The following is a 20,020-nucleotide window of genomic DNA, read 5'->3' on the forward strand; positions in this document are numbered from 1 at the left end:
ATAACTTGCCAGTGAACGGGTGAGGGGGAGCTTGCATTGACGTTTGGGCACCGGAGTGCTCGACACCGGGCTTGCACTGAGCCAGGTCGGGCTTGCACTGAGCCAGGTCGGGCTTGCACTGAGCCAGGTCGTTCTCCACTTTTCAGACACACAGTTGCAAGTGCAGGCTCTTGGGCCGGATTTCCTAGATTCAAAGGGGTCTGCCACTTCAAAGCTGTGTGACATTAGATTGATTACTCAATGTCCTTGTCTGTGAAATAGGGAAAATAATAGTATTGTTATTTCCCCATAAGGTAATTACTCATTTAAATATTTAAAGCAATAAAGTGCTCAGTACAAGATTAATATTTGCTATCATTACCACAGCCACCACTTTCTGTGCATGGCATTGAAATTTCATTCAGGTAGCTTTTCATAATATCCTGCAACATAGTATAAGTGAAAAAAATGTTAAGCAACATTATATGGAAATTACAATAACCATAGGATGATCATCCATAAATACCTATAAGTAGGTATGAATTATTTCCAGCAGGCATTTGTGGAGAGTAGCTGGGTTGGAGGTCTCGGGAATTATGGTGAAGGGAGAAGTGCATTAACATTTCAGCGCTGGCCCCATTCATTTATGGATCACATAAATTCCAGGAGTCCAATACTCGCCGATTTCTACCCTCCCGAAGGCCAAGCGTGGGGCCTGACATAGAAATGATAGTCTACTCCTGAGGAAGAGTGGCTGCTGTTCCGACACTGATGTACTGAGACCAGTTGCCATTTCGGGATCCCGGTACAGCCCACATCCTTGCAGAGACGTGAGGAGTGTCTGAGCTGCCAGCTTCAGTGGAGCAGAGGTCCTCTTGAGGGAGCTTTCCAAAGCTGTTCGAACCACAATGCCACCCTTAACAGCTGTCAGTGTAAACTCGCTGATTTGTATGGTTGGTGTGTTTCCCTGGGACCCTGGTGTACTGTTGTAATGGTATTTTGCTGAATGGTGAAAAATGGACATTAATTTGGACATTTTATTTTTTGTTGCTATTGGTATTATTGAGTAGGAGATTGTTTCCCCTTTCTAGGAGGGAAATACTTCACATTCCAAGGCCTTGATCTGTGTGCGTCGTGGCTGCATTTTCCAGAGGGTAGTCATTTTTACTCGTTTCTCAGAGCTGTTGACGACAAACCTGTGATTTTCCTCCACAGTTTAACTGCTGGCAGGGAACCTGGCTTGGAGTGCCACATCTCGGTGTGACTGCTGGTATGCTGGGAAGAACCAGGCTCAGTGTGTCTGAAACCCTGGAAAAATAACTGATTAGGAAAATAGGACCAAGGCTAGAAACCAGAATGTCTGTTGTAAAGCGAGCTACTGTTTATGCTTTTTTCTGCTAGCTCACGTTACATCGTACTGTATTGTATTAAGAGAATATTTATGTTGAGTGTTCAGCAAGCTAACAGGCACATGTATATAATCTTAATTCTTTAGTTGTCCATCCTGGGCTGTGCTCTAAGAGTGTGACCTTCCTCTGCTTCTTTCTTTCATGTGCTCTAAACGGGAGATTGTTTACTTACCCTGTTCTGAGTTGTCCTTTCCTATCTCTGCTGCCTCCCGGGAATAGTTGCCACTGTTACATGTCAGCTTTGTCTTAATGGGCAAAATCAGTAATTCCAATGAAATTGCTTTAATGAGGGTTTCCCTTCATGTACTGTATCACCATAGGGGCTCTCTGGCTTTTTCTAATGGATCTTGTAGGTGTGGTCAGTTTCTAAAGAAAAACCTTGAGACCCCAACTTCATCTTCAACATTGGCACAAAAGGCTCATGAACCAGGCTCTGGGGTCTGGGGAGAAATGCCCAGGGAACGTTGGTCCTTCTTTGTTGCAGCTTCTCAACTCTCTTGCCTAGAATTGCAGAGGAGATCCTTGAGAATGATCTTTGAGACCTAACAGGTTTTACTTATGGAGGGAGAGGTTCAAAAGGTAAACTCTTGTACATTCAGATTCCTTTTCTTCTTGGTTTGATTGCTGTTCCATCACTGTGGTATATTTAAGTTTTCCCATGAACAAAAGAGTAAATAACTTCATTGTTAAGCCTCATTTAAGGAAATTGCTCTCAGTTAAAATTTGAAATTATGTTTATTGATCAGGTGTATATAGTTGCTCCTGTTCAATGTCAGAAAAGTCTTTTTAAAAGAGTTGATCATATACTACTGCTTCTAACTTAGCATTTTAAAAATTATAAGGACCAAACATTATCTAATTCAGCGACTCCAGGGTTACTATGTAGTGCGGTCATCACATCACTACAGTTGATGTGATAGATGACTTTTTAAATTTATATTTAAAGTAGGGAGTGAAGCAGACTAGCAAATACAGTATAGTAAACAATCTTAAAATAGCAATCTTTCATTTGAATTACGCTTAGTGTATGAAGTCTTGGTTCTGAAAGCTTAGGTGAGAAAGCTTATCTTTTCAAGCTTATTTCAAGCAGGTGTTAACTCATGCAGTAACTCAGGGCCCTGAATACTATGTGGAGATGGGCATCGGCTTCAGAGGAGAAAGGGATTCAGGCACATTTTGGTGATTCTGCAAAACAGGGTCTCATTAATGTTGTAATGCGATAGGGAAGGGGTGACTTCACCCCTTGTTGAGTACTAAGATCAGGGCTATTCCAGAAGGAGGCTAGTGTTAGGTTCGTAAGAATTCTTTTTGTCAGCAACATTAAATGTGAGGGCAGCATCTTGGCTGTGACGGAAGGTGTTCTGCTGCTGAACTGACTTGGGCCGGAGAGTGCCCTCTCCTGGCCAAGGCTGGTGCAAACACCTCAAGTCTGTTTCCCTTAGTTTAGAGCCAAAGCTTCACATTTTGTGAAGCCAGCAAGTTATGTAGAATAAATTCATTATGAAAATTCAGCTGAATTTTGGTCTTTTTACATTTTTTTTGTAAAATGGATTAAAAAGAACTCAAATGACTTCTCTACTTTTGTTAACTTGGTTTTTTCTACCATAGGTCTCAACAAATGGCAGCTATTACATCAGACAGTGACGAATCCTGCTGCTCCCTTACAGTGTCTGACAGACCACTGTGGATTCAGACTGGGAGCATTGAAGTTAACAGTGAAACGGGCAGGTCTGTCTGTGTTAAGCCCTGCCACAAAGTGAAGAGGGCACCATGTCATCACTTGGTCACTCCCCAAGTAGATTAGGCTAGCTGTGAAAGAATCCATTAGTTCTTTTTCCTTAGAGTCCATTGGTAGCTGCGTGTTCGTCATTAGGTGATCGTTTTAATGAGTGAAAATGACTTTTCATTTGCTATTACTGCTGTACTAAAAAGGCAGAGCCAGCCTCCTCCGAGACTCCTATGGTGGAACAAGTTGGGCATCAAATTATAGAATTATGTCAAATAGCAACTGAGCCTCCCTGGATGGTCACATAGTGGATTTCTTTACCTTTTCACTACCTCAGCCTTTCTTTGTCACTTTTATATCCATTACTTGAACTTCTTCTTAATAGTCATTTCTTCTTAATGTATATATAAGAATATATATAAGCATATATATTCTTAGTGATTAACCTCAAAACCATTGTCATTTATAAAACTCGGTGGCAAAAGAGTGTGGAAATGTGGCTGTAACCTATTTAAGCACATTTATGAAAACCTTGCGTAGTGCCTAAAAGGCTTATTTTGGGCTCTTTTACAGGTGGAAAGGTTTAGGGATTCTGTTGTGCTGCTTTTGAACTTGTGATTCTTTTTGCTTCCCCAAATCAAGGCTATTTAACCCTCTGGTGTTTGCAGCTAGTGAAGATCTGTAATTGGGCTGGATCATTGCGTGCGAGCTGTAATTTGCAACCTGGGTCAGAATGGCACATTTTGGATCAGAGGTTGAGGCTGGGATATTTTGGATTCTTAACCGTGTAGGGCTGGCAGCTCCCCTCACAATGATCTCTTGAGGGAATAGTGTCTTCTCAGTTTTCTGCACCTCTCATATGAGTAGTACGATGTTTCAATCCTTGGCTTTCCTGCCAACTTGAGTAGGCCTCTCTCAGATTGAAGCCAGATATTGACAGCCATAAATAGAAGGAAATGGAAATGTACATGGGACTGGCTAGTTGCTATTTTTCTCCTTCAGTTTATAAAGTGAGATATTTATTACCAAAGTTCTGAGTCTAAATTTTAGTTTAATAGCTTTAGAAAAGAAAAACTTTCTTAGCTGAATGTCAGATTTTAAAAGTGTTAGTCATTCTGGTCCTTCAGAAGCCAAGACTACACTCCCCTTCCACTCTGATGTGCTGCATTATGGCTAGAATTAATTTCCATTGCCTGAGAAGGAATGCGATAGAATACCACGTGAAATGTGTGTATAGGCCTCGATCCAGTAAGTGAATGAGGCACGTGAGCAGTTGGAAGTAAACTCAGAAAGAGTTCCGGTAAAGGAAAGATGCCTATTTCGGATACTGGGAAGGTTGGGGATGGCTTTTCTTTTTTCCGTTTTGCATTCTGTATTTGTTTTGTCTGTTACTCCACTGAAAATGCCCTATCTTTGGTTTAAAAATACATCTGACCAAAAAAAACCCTCACTGTTGTTCTCTTTATTGGATCACCTCTTTTCAATATTCAAATACTTATTGATACTTGGGTTCCATGGGATTGTAGAGGGTTTCAATGGGGTTCTTGCTACTTTTTGGTAATAAAGGGAGGTCAGAACAGTACGCACTCATTTATGCCATTTGGCAGTAATTTTCATAAGCCTTGTCCTTTCTAAATGTTCCGTTCAGAGTCCTTTTTGTAGGAGGTCCGTTTCAGAGTGCCTCTGCTGATGTTTGCTTATTCAACAAGGAAGGCTGTGCTCAGCCCAACCGGCGTGCAGAAGTTGTCTTCCAGCGGCAGAACGGGGCTCGTGATGCGCTCGCTGTGTCTTCCTCTGGGGAGGCAACTTCCCACCCTCCTCTTTTTTGCTCTTTGCACATGTGCAGTGTGATCTGCGGCTAGCCGATTTTTATGTAGCCAGGTTTTGTATGTAAATTTGCTTTTTAAGCCTACCTGTGTAGCCTGTGCTAAAGGAAGGCTGCTGGAACTTCCTAGCAGTCCACAGCAGCTAAGCTGACTCCCAAAGCTTAGTCTTGTGACCTGTGAAATGGTAGTAGAAAGAACAAAGCTGAAATTCCCTTCATGAGAAATGTTCAAGTACAGATTGATTATGTGAAGATGACAATTTTGTGTTGAAATTTGTCCAGAATACTTCAGAAAAAAATTATTGCTTCTGCTGGTTTAGAGTTGGCAGTAAGTGGTTTAAAAAAAGTCATAAAGTTTAACTGATTTAAAAGAAATCAGGTGTTATCCCACAATCTATACAGGACTTAATTTAAACAAGGGCATCACTTTTCTCATAGAATTACTTGTGCTTAACTTCCTTTTCCTCTGTTGCAGCACAGAGACATTAGCAGGCCGCCTGGCTCACAGACCTGTCCCGCAGCGACACGGAGGACACCAGAGCACCAGCACGGAGTGAAATGGGGACTGACTCTTACAGCTGCACTAAGAAGTGAAATGTTCAGGCAGTGGTCAAAACCCACAGTCTCTCCAGGGGCACCTGCAAATTGTGCTATGTTAAACCGAAGAAAAGGTATTAGGGGAATATTTTCTAAAATATAAACTATTGCAATAAATTATGCATGAGATGAGAAAAGTGATGTGAAATACGAAAAGAACTCATTTGAATTTTATGTGTGAAGAATCACTGACTGTCTTCTTCTGATTATGAAGTTCTTCTCAGAATAGTTCGGACAGGCATAAAAGGCATGGGATGATGGCAGAGGTGTTGAATTCTCTCCCAAACTAAAACCCTGTGCTCTCTCCAAGGTTTGTGTTCCTCAGTTCAGATAAGAGCAAAGGCGTTTCCGAACGGCCCGCCTGGGACGCCCGTGCTCCCCTCAGGGTGCCCAGTGGAGACAGCAGGGAAGGTTTGACTTGGTACTGAAAGGATGGCCCCTCACCCTGACAATTTGGATCTTTTCTTTGTTCGATAAAGCAGGGCTGCATTACCTTGAATATATGTTTGCTTGTTAGAACATATTAAGGTGTATTTATTTGACACCAGTATTTTAACATTTTGTGCACATTTTCATAATTACATACTTTTAAATTCTGAGTCAAAGTAGATCGGCTAGTGTTGATCTTGGAGTGAAAATGTATACTCTGAGAGCTAGTTTTTAAATCTGAGCTGGAAAGGCTTTTATTTTTCCTACCATTACTAATTTTATCTAGATCAGAAATGGTGACAGTTCTGAATTCTGATGTGGCCCTCTCTCCACAGAGAGCCCCCCTTCCACCTCAGTGCAAGGATCCCTTACAGGTGCCAGGGGGCCCGGCCTGGGGCCTCGGCAGCAGGAGCAGACCTGTGCGGCCCGCGGCGGGCTTTCCAGGAACGGGGCATGCCGGTATGGAGACTGTGATGTTTTTATCTCTGGAAACTACATATTTAAAAAAATTTTTTATTGAGTGGAGAAAACAATGAGAAACCAGATTGACCTGTTAGTACTACATTTTTAAGGCATTTTATATTTGATGGTGCCGTACTTTTAATAATAATAAAACAAGTTTTTTAGTGGCAATACTTGATTTATTTTTTAAACCAGAAAAATAATCCTTATTGATTACTTAATACAAAAAAGGGGGAAAATGCCAAAAAACAAATCATTTGAAGCTACGTAATAGATAACTGAGCATTGGGCTCAAACGTTCAAACTTTCCATCCTCTCACTGGACACGTTGGGAATCATTTGGCTCCGCACTCAGGCTCAGTAACAGGTCTGGGTGGGAGTTTCAGAACATGTAACATACCTGACCACCGATTTGTTTTACAAATCAAGAGGAAAAGGTAGGCAGTCTTGCTCCTGTGAGTTTAATGCAAATCCTAATTACACTGTAAGTCATTACAAGTTTTGATGGCTTTCTAAAATTGTCTTTTTGGGAAAGCATTTATCACGAAGTCAGCAAGCACACCTGTGAGGAAGCCGGCGGAGGAACCCCACCAGCAGGGGGTCGGAGGCGTGCAGGTCCTTCCCCGGTGCTGAGGGCGCCGCCCCCCACGGCCTGGGTCAGCGGGGCAGGCCTGGCCGTCCCGTCCCCCGGCGGTGTTAACCCCCGGCACCTTCAGGTTCCCTTCTCACCAGACGCCCCAGTCAGGGTGACTGTCAGGAGTTTCAGTTAAGCTTTCTAGTTATTTGTTCCAAGTGATGGGAGTGACCAAGGAGTAAGATAAAGGCAAAAGAATTGAGATCAGGTTTTAAATACCTAATGTTTCTCATGACAAATTCTCAAGGGTGTTTTGTTATAAACCAGATTTTCATTTTTTAAAAAATGAAACAGTGGTATTTAAAATCTAGATATACCATGTTGCTATTCCACTTTCATTGCTTTAGTTGCTTAATATTTAAGCTTTGCTTCGTGCTACCTTTGTCTGTATTTCAAATCTTCAGAAGCCTATTTCATTTTGTAGACTTGAATGACAAAAATCGTTTCTCATCTATAAAGTATGCTGAGACACAAATGTTAAAGAATGTGGTGTAACATTTATCCAATAAAGTCTTGATATTTTTAAAAATTTAGTTACCTAAAGATTGTTTACGTTTTAGGAGTTAGGTTTTAAAGGTTATTTTTTTTTTTAACTGTTAAAATCCAACCACTGGCTGTCCTTTGGAGGGCTGTTTTAAGTGGCATTGCTTCCTTCGCAGAGCCTGTAGGCCCTCAGTCACTAAGGCTGGCGGGAGGCTGGGTCATGAGACCCTGTGCACAAACAGGACTGCTTTCTCGTCGAAACAGCGCGCTCTTCAGGGTGTAAACCAGCTTCTACTGGTGGGGGTTTTTGTTTGAATTTTAAGGAGTCCCAGCTTATGGATAAATGGTTGCTTCTTTAAAAGCCCAGCATATGAAAGGGAGGGGGGCAAGTATTTGACCAGAAATACTCAGTTGTTAGGAAAAAATTAGCCTCTTAAAACCTACCAGACAGCTGAGGTTTTTTAGTACTGATCCAAAGACTCAGGCCAGTCAGTGGTGGTGTCCCCCCGCCGCCCCCATTTGTGTAAAGCAATCCTTTGGAAGTCTGCCTGCTGTTCCAGAGTGTACGTGGAGTCCTTAACGATCAGCCTCCCATTTCAGCCTATATGAATGAGTGGAAAAAGGAGGCCACTGGAATCGGGCTCCGGTAATATTTCTTCCTCAGGTTTCCCACTGTTGATAAAGGGAGGCAGAGAGGACCAGGGAGGTAAAGAGCCGGAGCTCCTTATCTTTAGGCCCAGATGAGACTGTCCCTCTCATCCCCCAGTAGCTGATGGTGTCCCAGACGTGTGCCAGTGTGTGTATAGACACGACTCCTCCATGATACAGGGAATGAGGGATCAAACCCTTGGACACACTTACGGTCTTTCTGGTGCCCTCTTCAGATAAGGAGACTCGGATTCCTGCCCTGGAGTCACCCATGGACTGCGCCAGCACCTCCCTGGGCGAGGTGGGGCTGTCACCACAAATACGCACTGCGGGCAGGGACTGTTTTGCTGCTTTTATATCTGAGGTCATTTCTCCTCTTCAGTGATGACGCTTCCCTTAGTGCTTTGAATAGAGCATAGTGTTTTTTAAGCATACTTCTCTACTGATGAGGGTCCTGCTCAATCTCTGCTCGCAAAATTTCATGGCCTAACAACTCCTTTGCTTGGATTTCAGTAAGGTGACGAATCTGGGATGAAAGAAGGTTCAAGAATACTGTGCCAGAGGAAGGAAGTGACTAGGTCATTGACTGTAAGAGTTAAGAATGCTTTGGGGATTAGCTCCTTCCTCAGTCCCCTGTGAGGCTTGGGAGTAGAAGCCTCAGGAGGGAAGGTGAGTCGGTGATGTATTAAGAGGAGGATGCTTCTATGCGAATAACTGCGTTAGTCTAAGGCAGAGACACGGGCTCTTATCTCAGTTCTGGCAGTGTGACCTTCCCGGCAGAAGAATCATGTGCAGGCAGCACAGGCCAAAATGGGGTGTGGAAAAGAGGGGTCTCACTCAACAAGCCCTTCGGTTCCTACTTAGCCAAGACCCAAAACACGGGAGACGGGGATTTTGCTATCCCCCTTGAGGGAAATCTTGGATCATCTCACGTTTCTGAATTCTCTCTCAAGCTCAGGCCCTACCTCCTGTGGATCCCGAGTCTCCCGCAGAAGCCTGTGCTCTGAAGAAGGCACCGTGTCCCATGGGGCGAGGTAGAGGGGTCCTGAGGTGTCACGGCCCAGAAGAGCCCGGCCAGGGCCTCGGTAGACACAAAACCAGCTCACAGGGGACGGTGGTGGTGGGGTCCTCACACATGTCAACGCAGCTGCTTTACCGTCTGGGGAAGTGGTGGCCCAGAAAAGCTGTCGTAGACGAGCGGAGGCCGTAAGGGCAGAATCCAGTCAAAATGCCACACAGCCCTGGGAAATCATCAGGCCTTTCCTTCCAGGTAGAAGCGGCAAACAGGACATCCTATTCTGGGGGCCATCAAAGTCTCCCTACAAAACAGTCTCGTGTATTCGAGACCCGGCGTCGGAGTCAGCCCACCGCAGCCTCCGTCCTCTCAGACGTACACAGCCCCTCAGCGCACTCCATTCCCTGGCCCCCCCGAGGACTCGTCTCCAGTGTGCCTGAAGACGTGTACACTTGCGGCTTTCTGTGTGCGGGGCCTTCGAGAGCCCCTGCGCACAGAGGTGGCTGCCTGGTGAGTGCAGGTGGGGTGTCTGATCACCCCATCAGTCCAGCACAGAGGGACAGTGAGGGTACAGGAACTTCAGACCCAGCACCTCACAGCTGGGACTAAGTTTCCCGATCGGCCTGTGGGTGGTTTCCCTTCACGTGTGATTCTTCATTGCTTAGGAGCCCCGTGCCTGATGGGTTCCCGCCCGAGTGGGCCATGTTTTTCAACAAGCCAGACACTAGTAGCTGGGACTGACTCGCAGCCACAGGCCGTTAGCAGCGGGCCTCCTTGGCAGAGGGGCAGCAAGCCCTGCTTCAGCGGAGTGGGAAACGTGAGCTTCCAGTGTCCCCTTGAGTGAAGGGAACAGGAAGGTAGGGAGTCCTGTTCTGGTTCTGGCTGATGGACTGTCACGTCTGTGTGATGGAGCTTATTCCTCGCTGGCAGATCTCGGAGGGTGGGAAAAGTAGAAGAAAACTGAATGGTTTAAACGTTTGTAAAGGTACACTAGTATAGCAAATCTTACGTACTTACCCCTCGCTTCAACAAGTACCACTTAAAGAGTCAGGAAGATTGAAATTTTTGATGCTTTGAAATACGAGGGCAGCCTCACTAATCTGGAAGCAGTTTTGATGCTCTGGGGGTTTTAGCCACACCCCTTGGGCTGGCTGCTAGCCAGGAATCCTTTCTCACTCCCGGGAGCATGAGTGGACTCGGTGGAGTGTGGGCTCAGGGCAGCTCTCCGCAGGACACAGGAAGTGTCCTCGATCACCTCCTTTCCCTGTACAGCTTTAACTGCAGTTCCCGGAAGGAACAGATTTTCCAGCCACTCCTAGTACGACGTGCATGTACTTCCTTTTTTAAAGGAAACCCATGTGGCGGAAGGACCGAGTCTGACTAGCGCAGTGTGGAGGGGGGCAGGCTGAACGGGACACATCACTGAGGCTGACCCAAGGAGGTGTTTCTAAGGGGGGAGCGGGTACCAAACACACAGTAAGCCCCGACAGGAGCGTTCCAGTTCAACGCCTGAAGGAGAGAGGGAGGGAGGAGGCTGGAGGCTGGGCGGTGAGAGGAAGTGGTCGCGGAGAGCACGTGAACGGCAGTCATCCGCGAGACTGAGCTCCTGCAGCTCCGGCCTCCCCCGCCTTGTCTCAGAGGGGCTGAAGGTAACGACGGAGTGGAGACAGGGGCTTAACTCAGTGGCTTCTCCTGTCCTGTGCAGTGTCTCGGATGTGCACCTGGTCTTGGAGGGCTACTGGACCTTTCCCTTCAGAGACCTTTCCCAGAGAGAGAAAAGCTATCATTAACTTGCACGGCTGTTTCCATTTTCCTCTGTCTCCTGTCCAAGCCTTCCCTTCAACATCCCAGGTTTTGCTAAAGCAGTTTGTGAAAGACAGGATTTGCACGTTTGCTTAGCTCTGGGCATCAGACAACCTTGGCAAATCCTTTTACAGTCAGGTTTACATTGCACACCTGCTGCCTGCCTCCCATCGCAGGACTCTATTCAGACAGTAACATGCACCTGCTTTCTTCCTCAGTCTGGAACCCAGCGTGACGCTGTGTGAGGCGTGTCTCAGCAGTGGGCCAGAGGCCGGCTCCGAGACCTGGGGGGCACCGGAGACTGTCTCCAGGCCTAGCAGTGTTTCCTCAAGTGGTTCCCTACCACCTTCCACTACACAAGATGTTGCTGGAAATATGCCTGTTACTTATGGACTAAGCAAACATTTGTGCCTTGACTATACCTGAGCAACTCTGAGGTCGAAGTGTGAGGTCCTGTCCTTGTACTGAAGCTCAGACGCAGGCCCGGCTGCAGTGTTCGGGTCATTAGCTGGTAGGTCCGGCCACTCCGCAGCCTCCACATCCCCGCCTGGTGCGGGGAGCCTCTCTTCCCATCGGCACAGTGACTTGTGTGGCGGTAGGGTATGGGGGCTGAGTCTCGGGGCACGAGGACAGAAAAACCCCAGCTGCGCTGCTTCTGATGGAAGGGGGAAACCCATGAAAAATCAGTTCTTAGAAAAGAGGCTGGATTTGAAGAACAGAATTTAACCATGGCTCGGATCCATGATGTGCATCTGCACAGAAAAACCACCGCTGGCCATGACCTTGCTGTGGTAATAGTCCCAATCCCCTGGGCGGGCTTCAGGCCAAGGCTCCAGGGAGTGGGAAAGCCGCGCATGTGAGAGGGAGAGGTGGCTAAGGGACAGTGGACACGGGGAGAGTACAAGGTGCAGTGCAAATGCGGGAGAAGGTGGGAAGCTGAAACCAGAGGACAAGCTGGGGATTTCTGAAAGCCTCCAGACAAATCCTTGCAAGTATCCAAGATGCAAACATGAAAATGAAAAGACCAGAAAAGACCTGGTTGGGTAGTTCAGTCGGTTAGGGCTTCGTCCCAATAAAAGGTTGTGGGTTGGATCCCTGGTCAGGGCACATACAAGAATCAACCAATGGGCGCACACATAAGCAGGGTAACAAACCAATGTTCTCTCACTTACAAAACCCACAGAAACCAGGTTCAATGTTCAGCATCCGAGCACATTCTACATGGCTACACACAATGGGCTCACGTGACTCTTTATAGGGTCCACTTGAGAAATCCTAGCTGAACCGTCCAAAGTGGCCAGAACAGCACACCTACTGGAACGACCTCTACCGAGGAGAGGTAACCGGAACCCCGAGCAAGGTGTGAGGCTGTTCTGAGCAGTCCCCGGAGCCACAGCTCGATCGCTGGCCCTGACTCGGCGACGACAGCAGGGCTGCCTTTCACTGCTCTCCACCCCGTTCTTCGGAAGGTGAAAGTAGCATGTAAACTTCTAAGCTGACATTTGAATCACTTGCTGATCTGAAAATTTTGAGAAAACTAGTTTCTACTTATCTTGAAATAACAAGTAGTAGCCAAGGACACATCTGAAAACACAGGGGCTAAAAAAAGCATGGAACCGAAGACTTTTGGATAGCTGTGGCTCACACTGGGACTTCCGGAGGAACGTACTCTCATACCAGTTTACTAAGTTTCCAGGGAGCAGCAGGGCTGGTGCTGTTTCGAATATTAACAGGGTCCTTGCCTTCTAGGAGCTCCTGGTCTACTCACAGAGACAGACAGGAAAGAGTCATATTACAAAAAAAACAACAGCCTGTCCCCCTCCCCCCCCAAAACTGTCTTTGAGTCTTCAGAAATATCCTAGAAGGAAATCCAAAATTATTTTGATCCACTGTAATATCACTGGGATAAGACTATATACAATGTCACACTGTGATTACCTTCAAAGTAAACTTGGGCATACTTTTTTGGAGAAAGGCGTCACAGAACTTGAAATCGTACATCTCAGCCACAGTAGGCAAACACAGGCCACCTTCCTCCTTTACACCAACACCTGCTTTTCAACTGCTTCAAGGTTTATGTATTGTCACATGTTCAAAAGGTCTGAATCTCCACCTTTTCTTCCAGATTTCGGAAGCAGAGAAGTAGCAGTGGTAGATAAAAACTTCTTGGCTTAAGTCAAGTCACACCTACTTGTAAGAATCCATTTCTTTCCAGGCGCCTTACATGGCCCACTCACTGGAAGAAGTGAACGTGGGCCTTGCTCGGCATCCTGTAAGATTTCAGGGGGGTGGTGGGGGAGGGCGGGGGAGGGGAGGAGAGCAGAGGGGGCCTGAGAAGCAACGCTCTTCCACCCCGCAGGATTGCTAGCACCTTAAGGACAGGTCCTTCCACACACACAAGTGCATCTCCTGTTCCTTGGAGCTCAGCCTTTCCGGAATCCCAGTCCCAACCTTTGCTTGGTGGCAGCCATTGAACTCAAGTCATAATCTAACCATCGGTTCTCAAAATTTAGCCCATTTCATAATATATTCATAGTACTACTAAGGGATTATTTGCATTTTCACTCATCCTGTCATCAGTATGCAGAATTTTTCAGACTGCATGACATATTGTGACAAACAGTACAGATGCCGACATGAGAATCTATCAAGCCTCACATTTAAAAGATTCGCAAAAATGTAAAATGTCACTCTTACTAAAATGTGCTTTTTTTTGCTTTGGATATTTTTCTAAAAATATTTATATTAACTTGAAATACATTTCTTTTAAAGGAATTAACTAAATAAGTATTTTCTCAGCTTAAATTTAAGGTGGTAAGTAGCAACAGCTATAATGCACATGAGCCTAAACGCTCTGTAAATGCCAGTGGGACCCGGCCCCGAGACCGCACACTCCGAGGACCATGCGCTCAGAGGACCGCTCTGGTCGCGCCCGGCTGCTCAAGGGTCACTCACTCACCACCAACGGCTGGCCCCACAGCTTCCACCCGAGGTTCCTGCACGGCATGTGGGACTTCTCACATCTTTTTGGGAAAATTAGATGTCAGACATACCATAAAGATAGCAAGCCAACATTAATCACGTTCTTTCTCCTCCCCTAGTAAATTCTATGGAGAACTTACCTCGATCTGGGAGACAAGCTCAGCAAATCAGAGGCAACACTGCGCATCACCCCCGCTATCACACAGCAAAGCAGACTAAGGGGCTCTGACCAGCAGCTCACAGAACCGGCGCAACCTGAGCGCAGGGGGGGGACTGTGTGCTACACTCACAGGGTCGTGCACACACCCCACTTCTGAGAGGAAACCTGCAGTCACTGCCCTTTGACCTCAAACCAGAACAGCTGAAAGCTTCTCACCAGCATCGGCTAATGAACACAAATGACAACAAACGCCCTCTGAAACCTCTGGGTTAGTGCAATCTAAAAAGCAACGGTGCGGGGCCCTGGCCGGGTAGTTCCGGTGGTTAGAGCGTGGGCCCACCGCGCTAAGGTTGTGGGCTCGACCTCTGACACACACAAGAATCAAGAAACGAATGCACAAATAAGCTGGACGACAAAAATCAATGTAAAAAAATAAATTAAAAAAACACGTTACAAAAAAGGCTTTGTTCTGGGATTCACATACCACCACTCCTAAATGAAGCTATTTTAGGTTGGAATTATTAAGCTAGAGGCTTGGTCAAAATAAAAATGACTTCACAAGTCTCTGCGCAGACCTGGAGAGGCCAAAAGCTTGTGAGGTGGTTTCTGAATCCCGGCACATGGCGGAACGGTCAACTCCTCAAGGCCATCTTCACGGTGGTGACTCAGGCTTGGGGCAGATTTGTGTACCCTGGTGGCACTCAGCAGCGCTGCCCGCCCAGAGCCGGGGAAGCCTTCCTCTTGGCTGTTGTTAGGGGGACAAAGTGCACAACCCAGCTCAGACCATCACAGAAAGTGTTTATTACCACAGAGTGAATCAGGAGCCCATGCGCAGCAGCCCGCCCGGGCGGCGCGCGTGATCGGGGAGCGGGGGCTGCGGGCAGGACCCCATCAGCCCCGTGCGCGCAGTCTCCGGCCAGCAGGTCTGCTCAGTCCAGGAGAGACCGTGTCTGGGCTTGCACGATGGCGAGGTTCGGGAGGTCAGCCTTGACAGGCTTCACCCCGACGCAACAAAGGCCAGCCAGAACCCAGGACGGCAGCTGTGCAGACACCAGTTAAAACGGAAATCAAATGAGGCTCATCACACAAGGAAGTGCAGCAGCTCTCCCTGATCGGGACGGGGAGAGGGAGCCTATCTCTGAGATAAGATGCTTTTAGAAGGTAAACTCGGCAGCTACCAGCAAGCCGCACGCAACGTACTAGCGGGCTTTAAAAGCTGTTATCTTTGTTATCTGTTATTATTTGGATTTTGAACAAAATTGATGGAGTAGGAGCCAGTAGAGGAATCCTGTTTGATCTGGAAATTTTCTGTGGAGAGTCCAAAAGGTCGGAGAACCAAGTTCCCAAGGTCTTTTAGTTTACCTGCAAGGTAAAAGCAGAAACTCAAATAAATACAGGGAATGGACAGAAGCATGTCTTCCTATCTGATTACAAAATACAGAGCAACTCGTCGTGGTTACAGAAGCTCCGGCTTTTAAACTGGTGACACCAGTGTCTCTGCTTCCCCTCGAGAGTGCAGTCACTTCACGGCTGTCCAACCCGGAGCCCGGGCTTGCGCAGATGAGTGTGAGGGGGCCTGGCTGGCTCCCAGGAGAGCAGGGCTTCCTGTCCAAACTGCAGACCCACCGAAGGACACAGGGTTTGGGGTGAGTGGTGGCCAGACCACCTGCTGCTCCCCGGGGGACAAAGGCACCCTGCCAAAGCCCGGCTGCCTGGCAGCGAGGACAGAGGTCCCTCCGTGTCTGTTCCCTGTGACACAGCAGCAACCACCTGCTGACTCTAATTCCGCTCAGCAGCAGGTGATCTGGCCACCACTCATCCCAGAGCCTGTGTCCTTCCATGGGTCTACTTCCTATTTTTTTTCTGCTGCAGCCACAGCTTAAGGAGGGAAAGATAAAACTCCCAGGGACATGCCTGCTTCTGCCCAGCAGGGAGCTCTCAGGGCAGAGCTGCTGACCGCCAGCCACGCCTCGCCACTGCACGGCCGTGGCTTCACCCTGCTCTGCTTTCGGCTCCCGCACCGTCACACCTCCCAACAGTGGTGGACAAACTCGGTGTGCGCATCAGAAACACCCAGGGGTCACAACACAGTGCTGGGCGCTCCTCCCCATTTCTGGCTCAGTGGGCTGGAAATATGTTTTTTTGGACAAGCTCTCGAGTGAGGCTGGTCTGGGCACTGTATTTTGAGAAGCAGCTTCGAAAGATAATTTCCTTTGTCGCTGAGTGGGATCTTGATCAGAAGGCTGGCATTAAAAACTACCTGAAAACAGCCATTTCTAGTGACGAGAGGGACAGGGCTCCCTGGGAGGAGCGTCCCTCTGAAGGTGACAGGAAAGGAAGCCCGAGTTCCTTCCAGAGAAAGCACACGGCTCGGTCTTCTCCCCCACAGCCCGACACACCGGGGCGGCCGGAGATCCAGGAAGAACCACCAACTCGCACAGGCTCTTAGTAATTCCACTCGTTTGAGGATTTCATGGCTCCGCCAGGACACAGGATAAAACAATTTGCAAATGATGGTGACGAAAGTCTCATCCCACAACCCTGTCTGTTTGTAATCCAGACTTGTTCAGAGACCCATGTCAGCTCCAGCGCCTGGTCTCCCGCGGGGCTGCCCAGTGGTCAGCCCCCTCTCCCCCTCCTGTGGCCAGAGCCTCCCCCCAGGGGGGGTGCGCCTTCCCCTACCCAGCTCTCCTGAAAATGTCCCAACAGTTTTCCTTTGAAATGTTTTACTATCTATTTACCTGTCTATCTTCATTGTAAATGACATACATTTCAATTTATATAGGTAAAATACTTCTTGTTTTCGAATGGTTTCATATACAATTTAAGAAATATTTTTGACTTTGGACAGGGGAAGGGAGGGAGGAGAGGGAGAGATGCATTAGTGTGAGGGGGAAACGTGGACCAGCTGCCTTCTGTATGCGCCCCACCTGGGGACTGAACCCGCAACTCAGGCATGCACCTCGACCGGGAATCAAACCAGAGACCTTTCAGTTTGTGGAACAATGCCCAACCAACTGAGCCACAGCGGCCAGGGCTCATACACAATTTTTTAAAAACAAAGATTATTTTAAAAAATGTGAAGATTGCTAGATGAGCGCAAAGACCAGTAATGGCATCAATCACCAGGAGCACCAGCTGCTCAAAAGAACCCGAGTCTCCTGAGGTGCTCTGTCCAGGGCACCTGTTCGAAGCCCATCATCACATCCACCACACACACCCCTCCGGTCCTTTCAAACTTGATATTCCCTGGCTCTCAGGGCCATGGGGCTAATCTTCCCAAAGAAAAAGACAAACACAAACACTCAGCCACTGACTGCTGTCCTCAGATCTGAGGCCAGCGTGGCCGTGCTGTGCTCACAAGGCCAGCAGCACTGAGGCTGCCAGCCCCCGGTCCCCACTCCTGCTGGTATTCCTAAGGGACGGGCCAGGAAGGGAGGGGCAAGCGTGCGCTGCCCAAGGGGGGGCGGGGCACAGGCCTTCTTTCTAACAAAAAGGAAGTGAAGTTACAGAGAGAAAGGAAAGAGCAAGTCAAAGATCATGGAACAAACCTAAATAAAAGCTCATTTTATTAAATAATCACATAATTTCGTAAACTGACAAAAGACACCAAGCAGTTTTTTAAACTTTTAACCGCCAGTCCACCAGCAGAAGCCATCATTTCCACAGAAACAAGCACTAAACATCATGTGTCCACTGCGAAAAGCTTGCTCCTCTTCTCAGGAAGTGACGTGGTCCTGCACTCAGAGCGACTGCCCTCGCAGACCCCACGGCCCGGGAACCACGGCCGCACCATCCACAACAGGGAGGGAAGGGAGGCAGAAAGCTCATGTGGGGCGGAGATCCCTGTGGGGAGTGGCTCCTGCCCCCCAGGCTCTCCTACATGGGCAACACCCAGACGCAATACTTTACTCCCAGTTCTTGTATTCAGAGAATGAAAGAGCCTAGCTATTCACAGTCTTACTGTATAACAATGAACTGACATGTTACTTACCAAGCAACTGAAGTTGTTTACGTCTGATGGGAGATTTCATTACAGAAGCAACTGACAGAATGAATTCAACGTGCACATTTCACAGGAAGAGAACACTATATGTAAAACCCAAAGCCACGAGACAGGAAGTCTCGGCTCATCAGAATTTACAGCGACAGGGACAGATGGAAGTTCTGGTTCCAGCTGGAGCTGACAACGCAGTAGCATTCAGCCCGCACCCACCCCTTATGGCTTCCTACTGGCTCAGAAACAGCGACAGTGCCGGAGACCAGTGCCCAGGTGTCCGCCCCACGCCCACGGTGGTCTTCACGAAGTAGCTCTTTCAGCAGGGAGTCCAGCTCAGCTAAATGCAAATACTTATTCTTTTGTGTGTGGCTAAAATAAAGCGTCATAGTTAGAATAGGAGAGAAAATGCTCTTTTTACTCTTTGACAAAAGAGTACCTCCAAAATAATTTTTCTGCTCAAACACTGAGTAAAGTTTAATTAAATAAGTAAATTAGGGCAAGAGCCTTTTGGGGAAAAAACTGGGGAAGGCTCCAGAAGCTGTGCAAGTCTGGAGCGGCTCTCCTTGCGGTCCGCGTCCAGCCAGCAGAGTTGGGGGCTGCGGACTGTCCAGGTGCGTGGCCTCCCCGCAGCCAACTCCGCTGTCAGAGCAAAGGGCTGGGAAATTTGTCCTCGTTCTCCAGACACCGATGCCCTGAGGTCACAAATGGCCAGGCTCAATTTACTGTACATAATTTATCCTGTAGGCCCATGTGACTACAATACAGTAAATGTAACTCACATGCAGATTTGGAAAACATCCACAAGGAAGAACCCAGAGCCGACCTTGTGCAGGGAAGTACCAGGCGGGCTTTGAGCAGAACTCTCTGGGCAGGTCTCCAGTTGGGAACCCTAACTCCCCCGAGTCAGGCAGACCGTTCACGGAGGGGCTCTCTAGCTACGCCAGCTGCCTGCTTTGGCAAGTAAGAGAACCGACTAAAACTTGGATCAAAAGAATCCATCTGCCCTGCTCTCCACCCGTGGCCCTGTCCCCTCCCTGCTCACTCCTGCTCCCTGCCCCCTCCCAGAGTTGGTACATTTCCGAAACAACACTGCCCTCGAGTCCGACGTCGTCCTGGCTTGTGGGGACCGCGCCCTGATGGACTCAGAACCGACGCTGTTTACTCGGTGCAGAAACTCAGCTGTTTGCATAGCACTCATGACCTGAAACACAGTGCCGGCACCCAGGCTGGCACTGAACTGGGTTTGCATCTTGAAGGCAGGCACATTTCCCAAGAAAAATAAAATGGCAGCCTGGGTTTGAAAAGCTGACATCCTCTGCACACCACAGCGATCCTTCTGGAGCAAAAACAGCTGAGACCGCGCCAGCCCCATGGAACGGCTGCCCGTGACAGATAAAGGGCCCGGAAGCCGTTTCTGACGGTCGTGTCTGCCTCCAGTGAAGAGAAACACCGATGTCCCCACCCCCCGCGCCCGGCTACTTATGGTCGAGAGAGAGGAAGGGAAGCAAACTCACCTAACATCTCTTCCTTTAGTCTTTCGTTTCGTTCTTCGATTTGCTTAGGTAATCTCTGAGGGGAAAGAGGAGAAACGGGTTGGCAAAAAAAACTCCCAAATCTCTGAGCTTACCCTGAACTCGGAAAACACAGAACACGCATGTGGGAGTGAGACAAGGACAAGCACAGGCATGTGATGCTCCGGAGCGCACCGAGCCCCGTCTGTGGGTGAGCCACGCGAAGGCAGTTTCGTTCGGTGCTCTGCTCACTGCCCAGTCCTTGGCAACAGCGGCCCAAGAAAACCTCCACCAAAAATTTGGTGAATAAATACACACACACACACACACAACACTCTAGGGGGAAAAAAAAAACCT

General features: G+C 47.9%; 2 protein-coding genes across 5 annotated transcripts in view; one reads left to right on the plus strand and one right to left on the minus strand.

Annotated features, from left to right (window-relative positions):
* Window positions 1-7,590, plus strand: part of PWWP2A (PWWP domain containing 2A) — a 34,345-nt gene extending 26,755 nt beyond the window's left edge. For 2 of the 3 annotated variants that reach the window (XM_045827316.1, XM_045827344.1), the window contains exon 3: window positions 5,415-7,590. Coding sequence is in view for 2 of the 3 variants with exons in the window: in XM_045827344.1 (XP_045683300.1) it covers window positions 5,415-5,428 (14 nt within the window). In the remaining variant the exon portion in view is untranslated. Of the gene's footprint in view, window positions 1-2,996; window positions 3,117-5,414 lie in introns of all 3 variants that reach the window. The other variant, XM_045827324.1, reaches the window with a different exon arrangement.
* A 7,343-nt stretch (window positions 7,591-14,933) lies between these two features.
* TTC1 (tetratricopeptide repeat domain 1) overlaps window positions 14,934-20,020 on the minus strand; it is a 31,070-nt gene continuing 25,983 nt past the window's right edge. For both annotated transcript variants that reach the window (XM_045829386.1, XM_045829392.1), the window contains exons 7-8: window positions 19,667-19,721; window positions 14,934-15,514 (exon numbers count right to left, since the gene is read on the minus strand). In XM_045829386.1, coding sequence (XP_045685342.1) covers window positions 15,381-15,514; window positions 19,667-19,721 — 189 coding nt within the window. In that variant the 3' untranslated portion in view covers window positions 14,934-15,380. The remainder of the gene's footprint in view (window positions 15,515-19,666; window positions 19,722-20,020) is intronic.

Source organism: Phyllostomus hastatus, unplaced genomic scaffold, assembly GCF_019186645.2.
Source record: "Phyllostomus hastatus isolate PE091 unplaced genomic scaffold, TTU_PhHast_1.1 phas_contig_150, whole genome shotgun sequence".
NCBI lineage: Eukaryota > Metazoa > Chordata > Mammalia > Chiroptera > Phyllostomidae > Phyllostomus > Phyllostomus hastatus.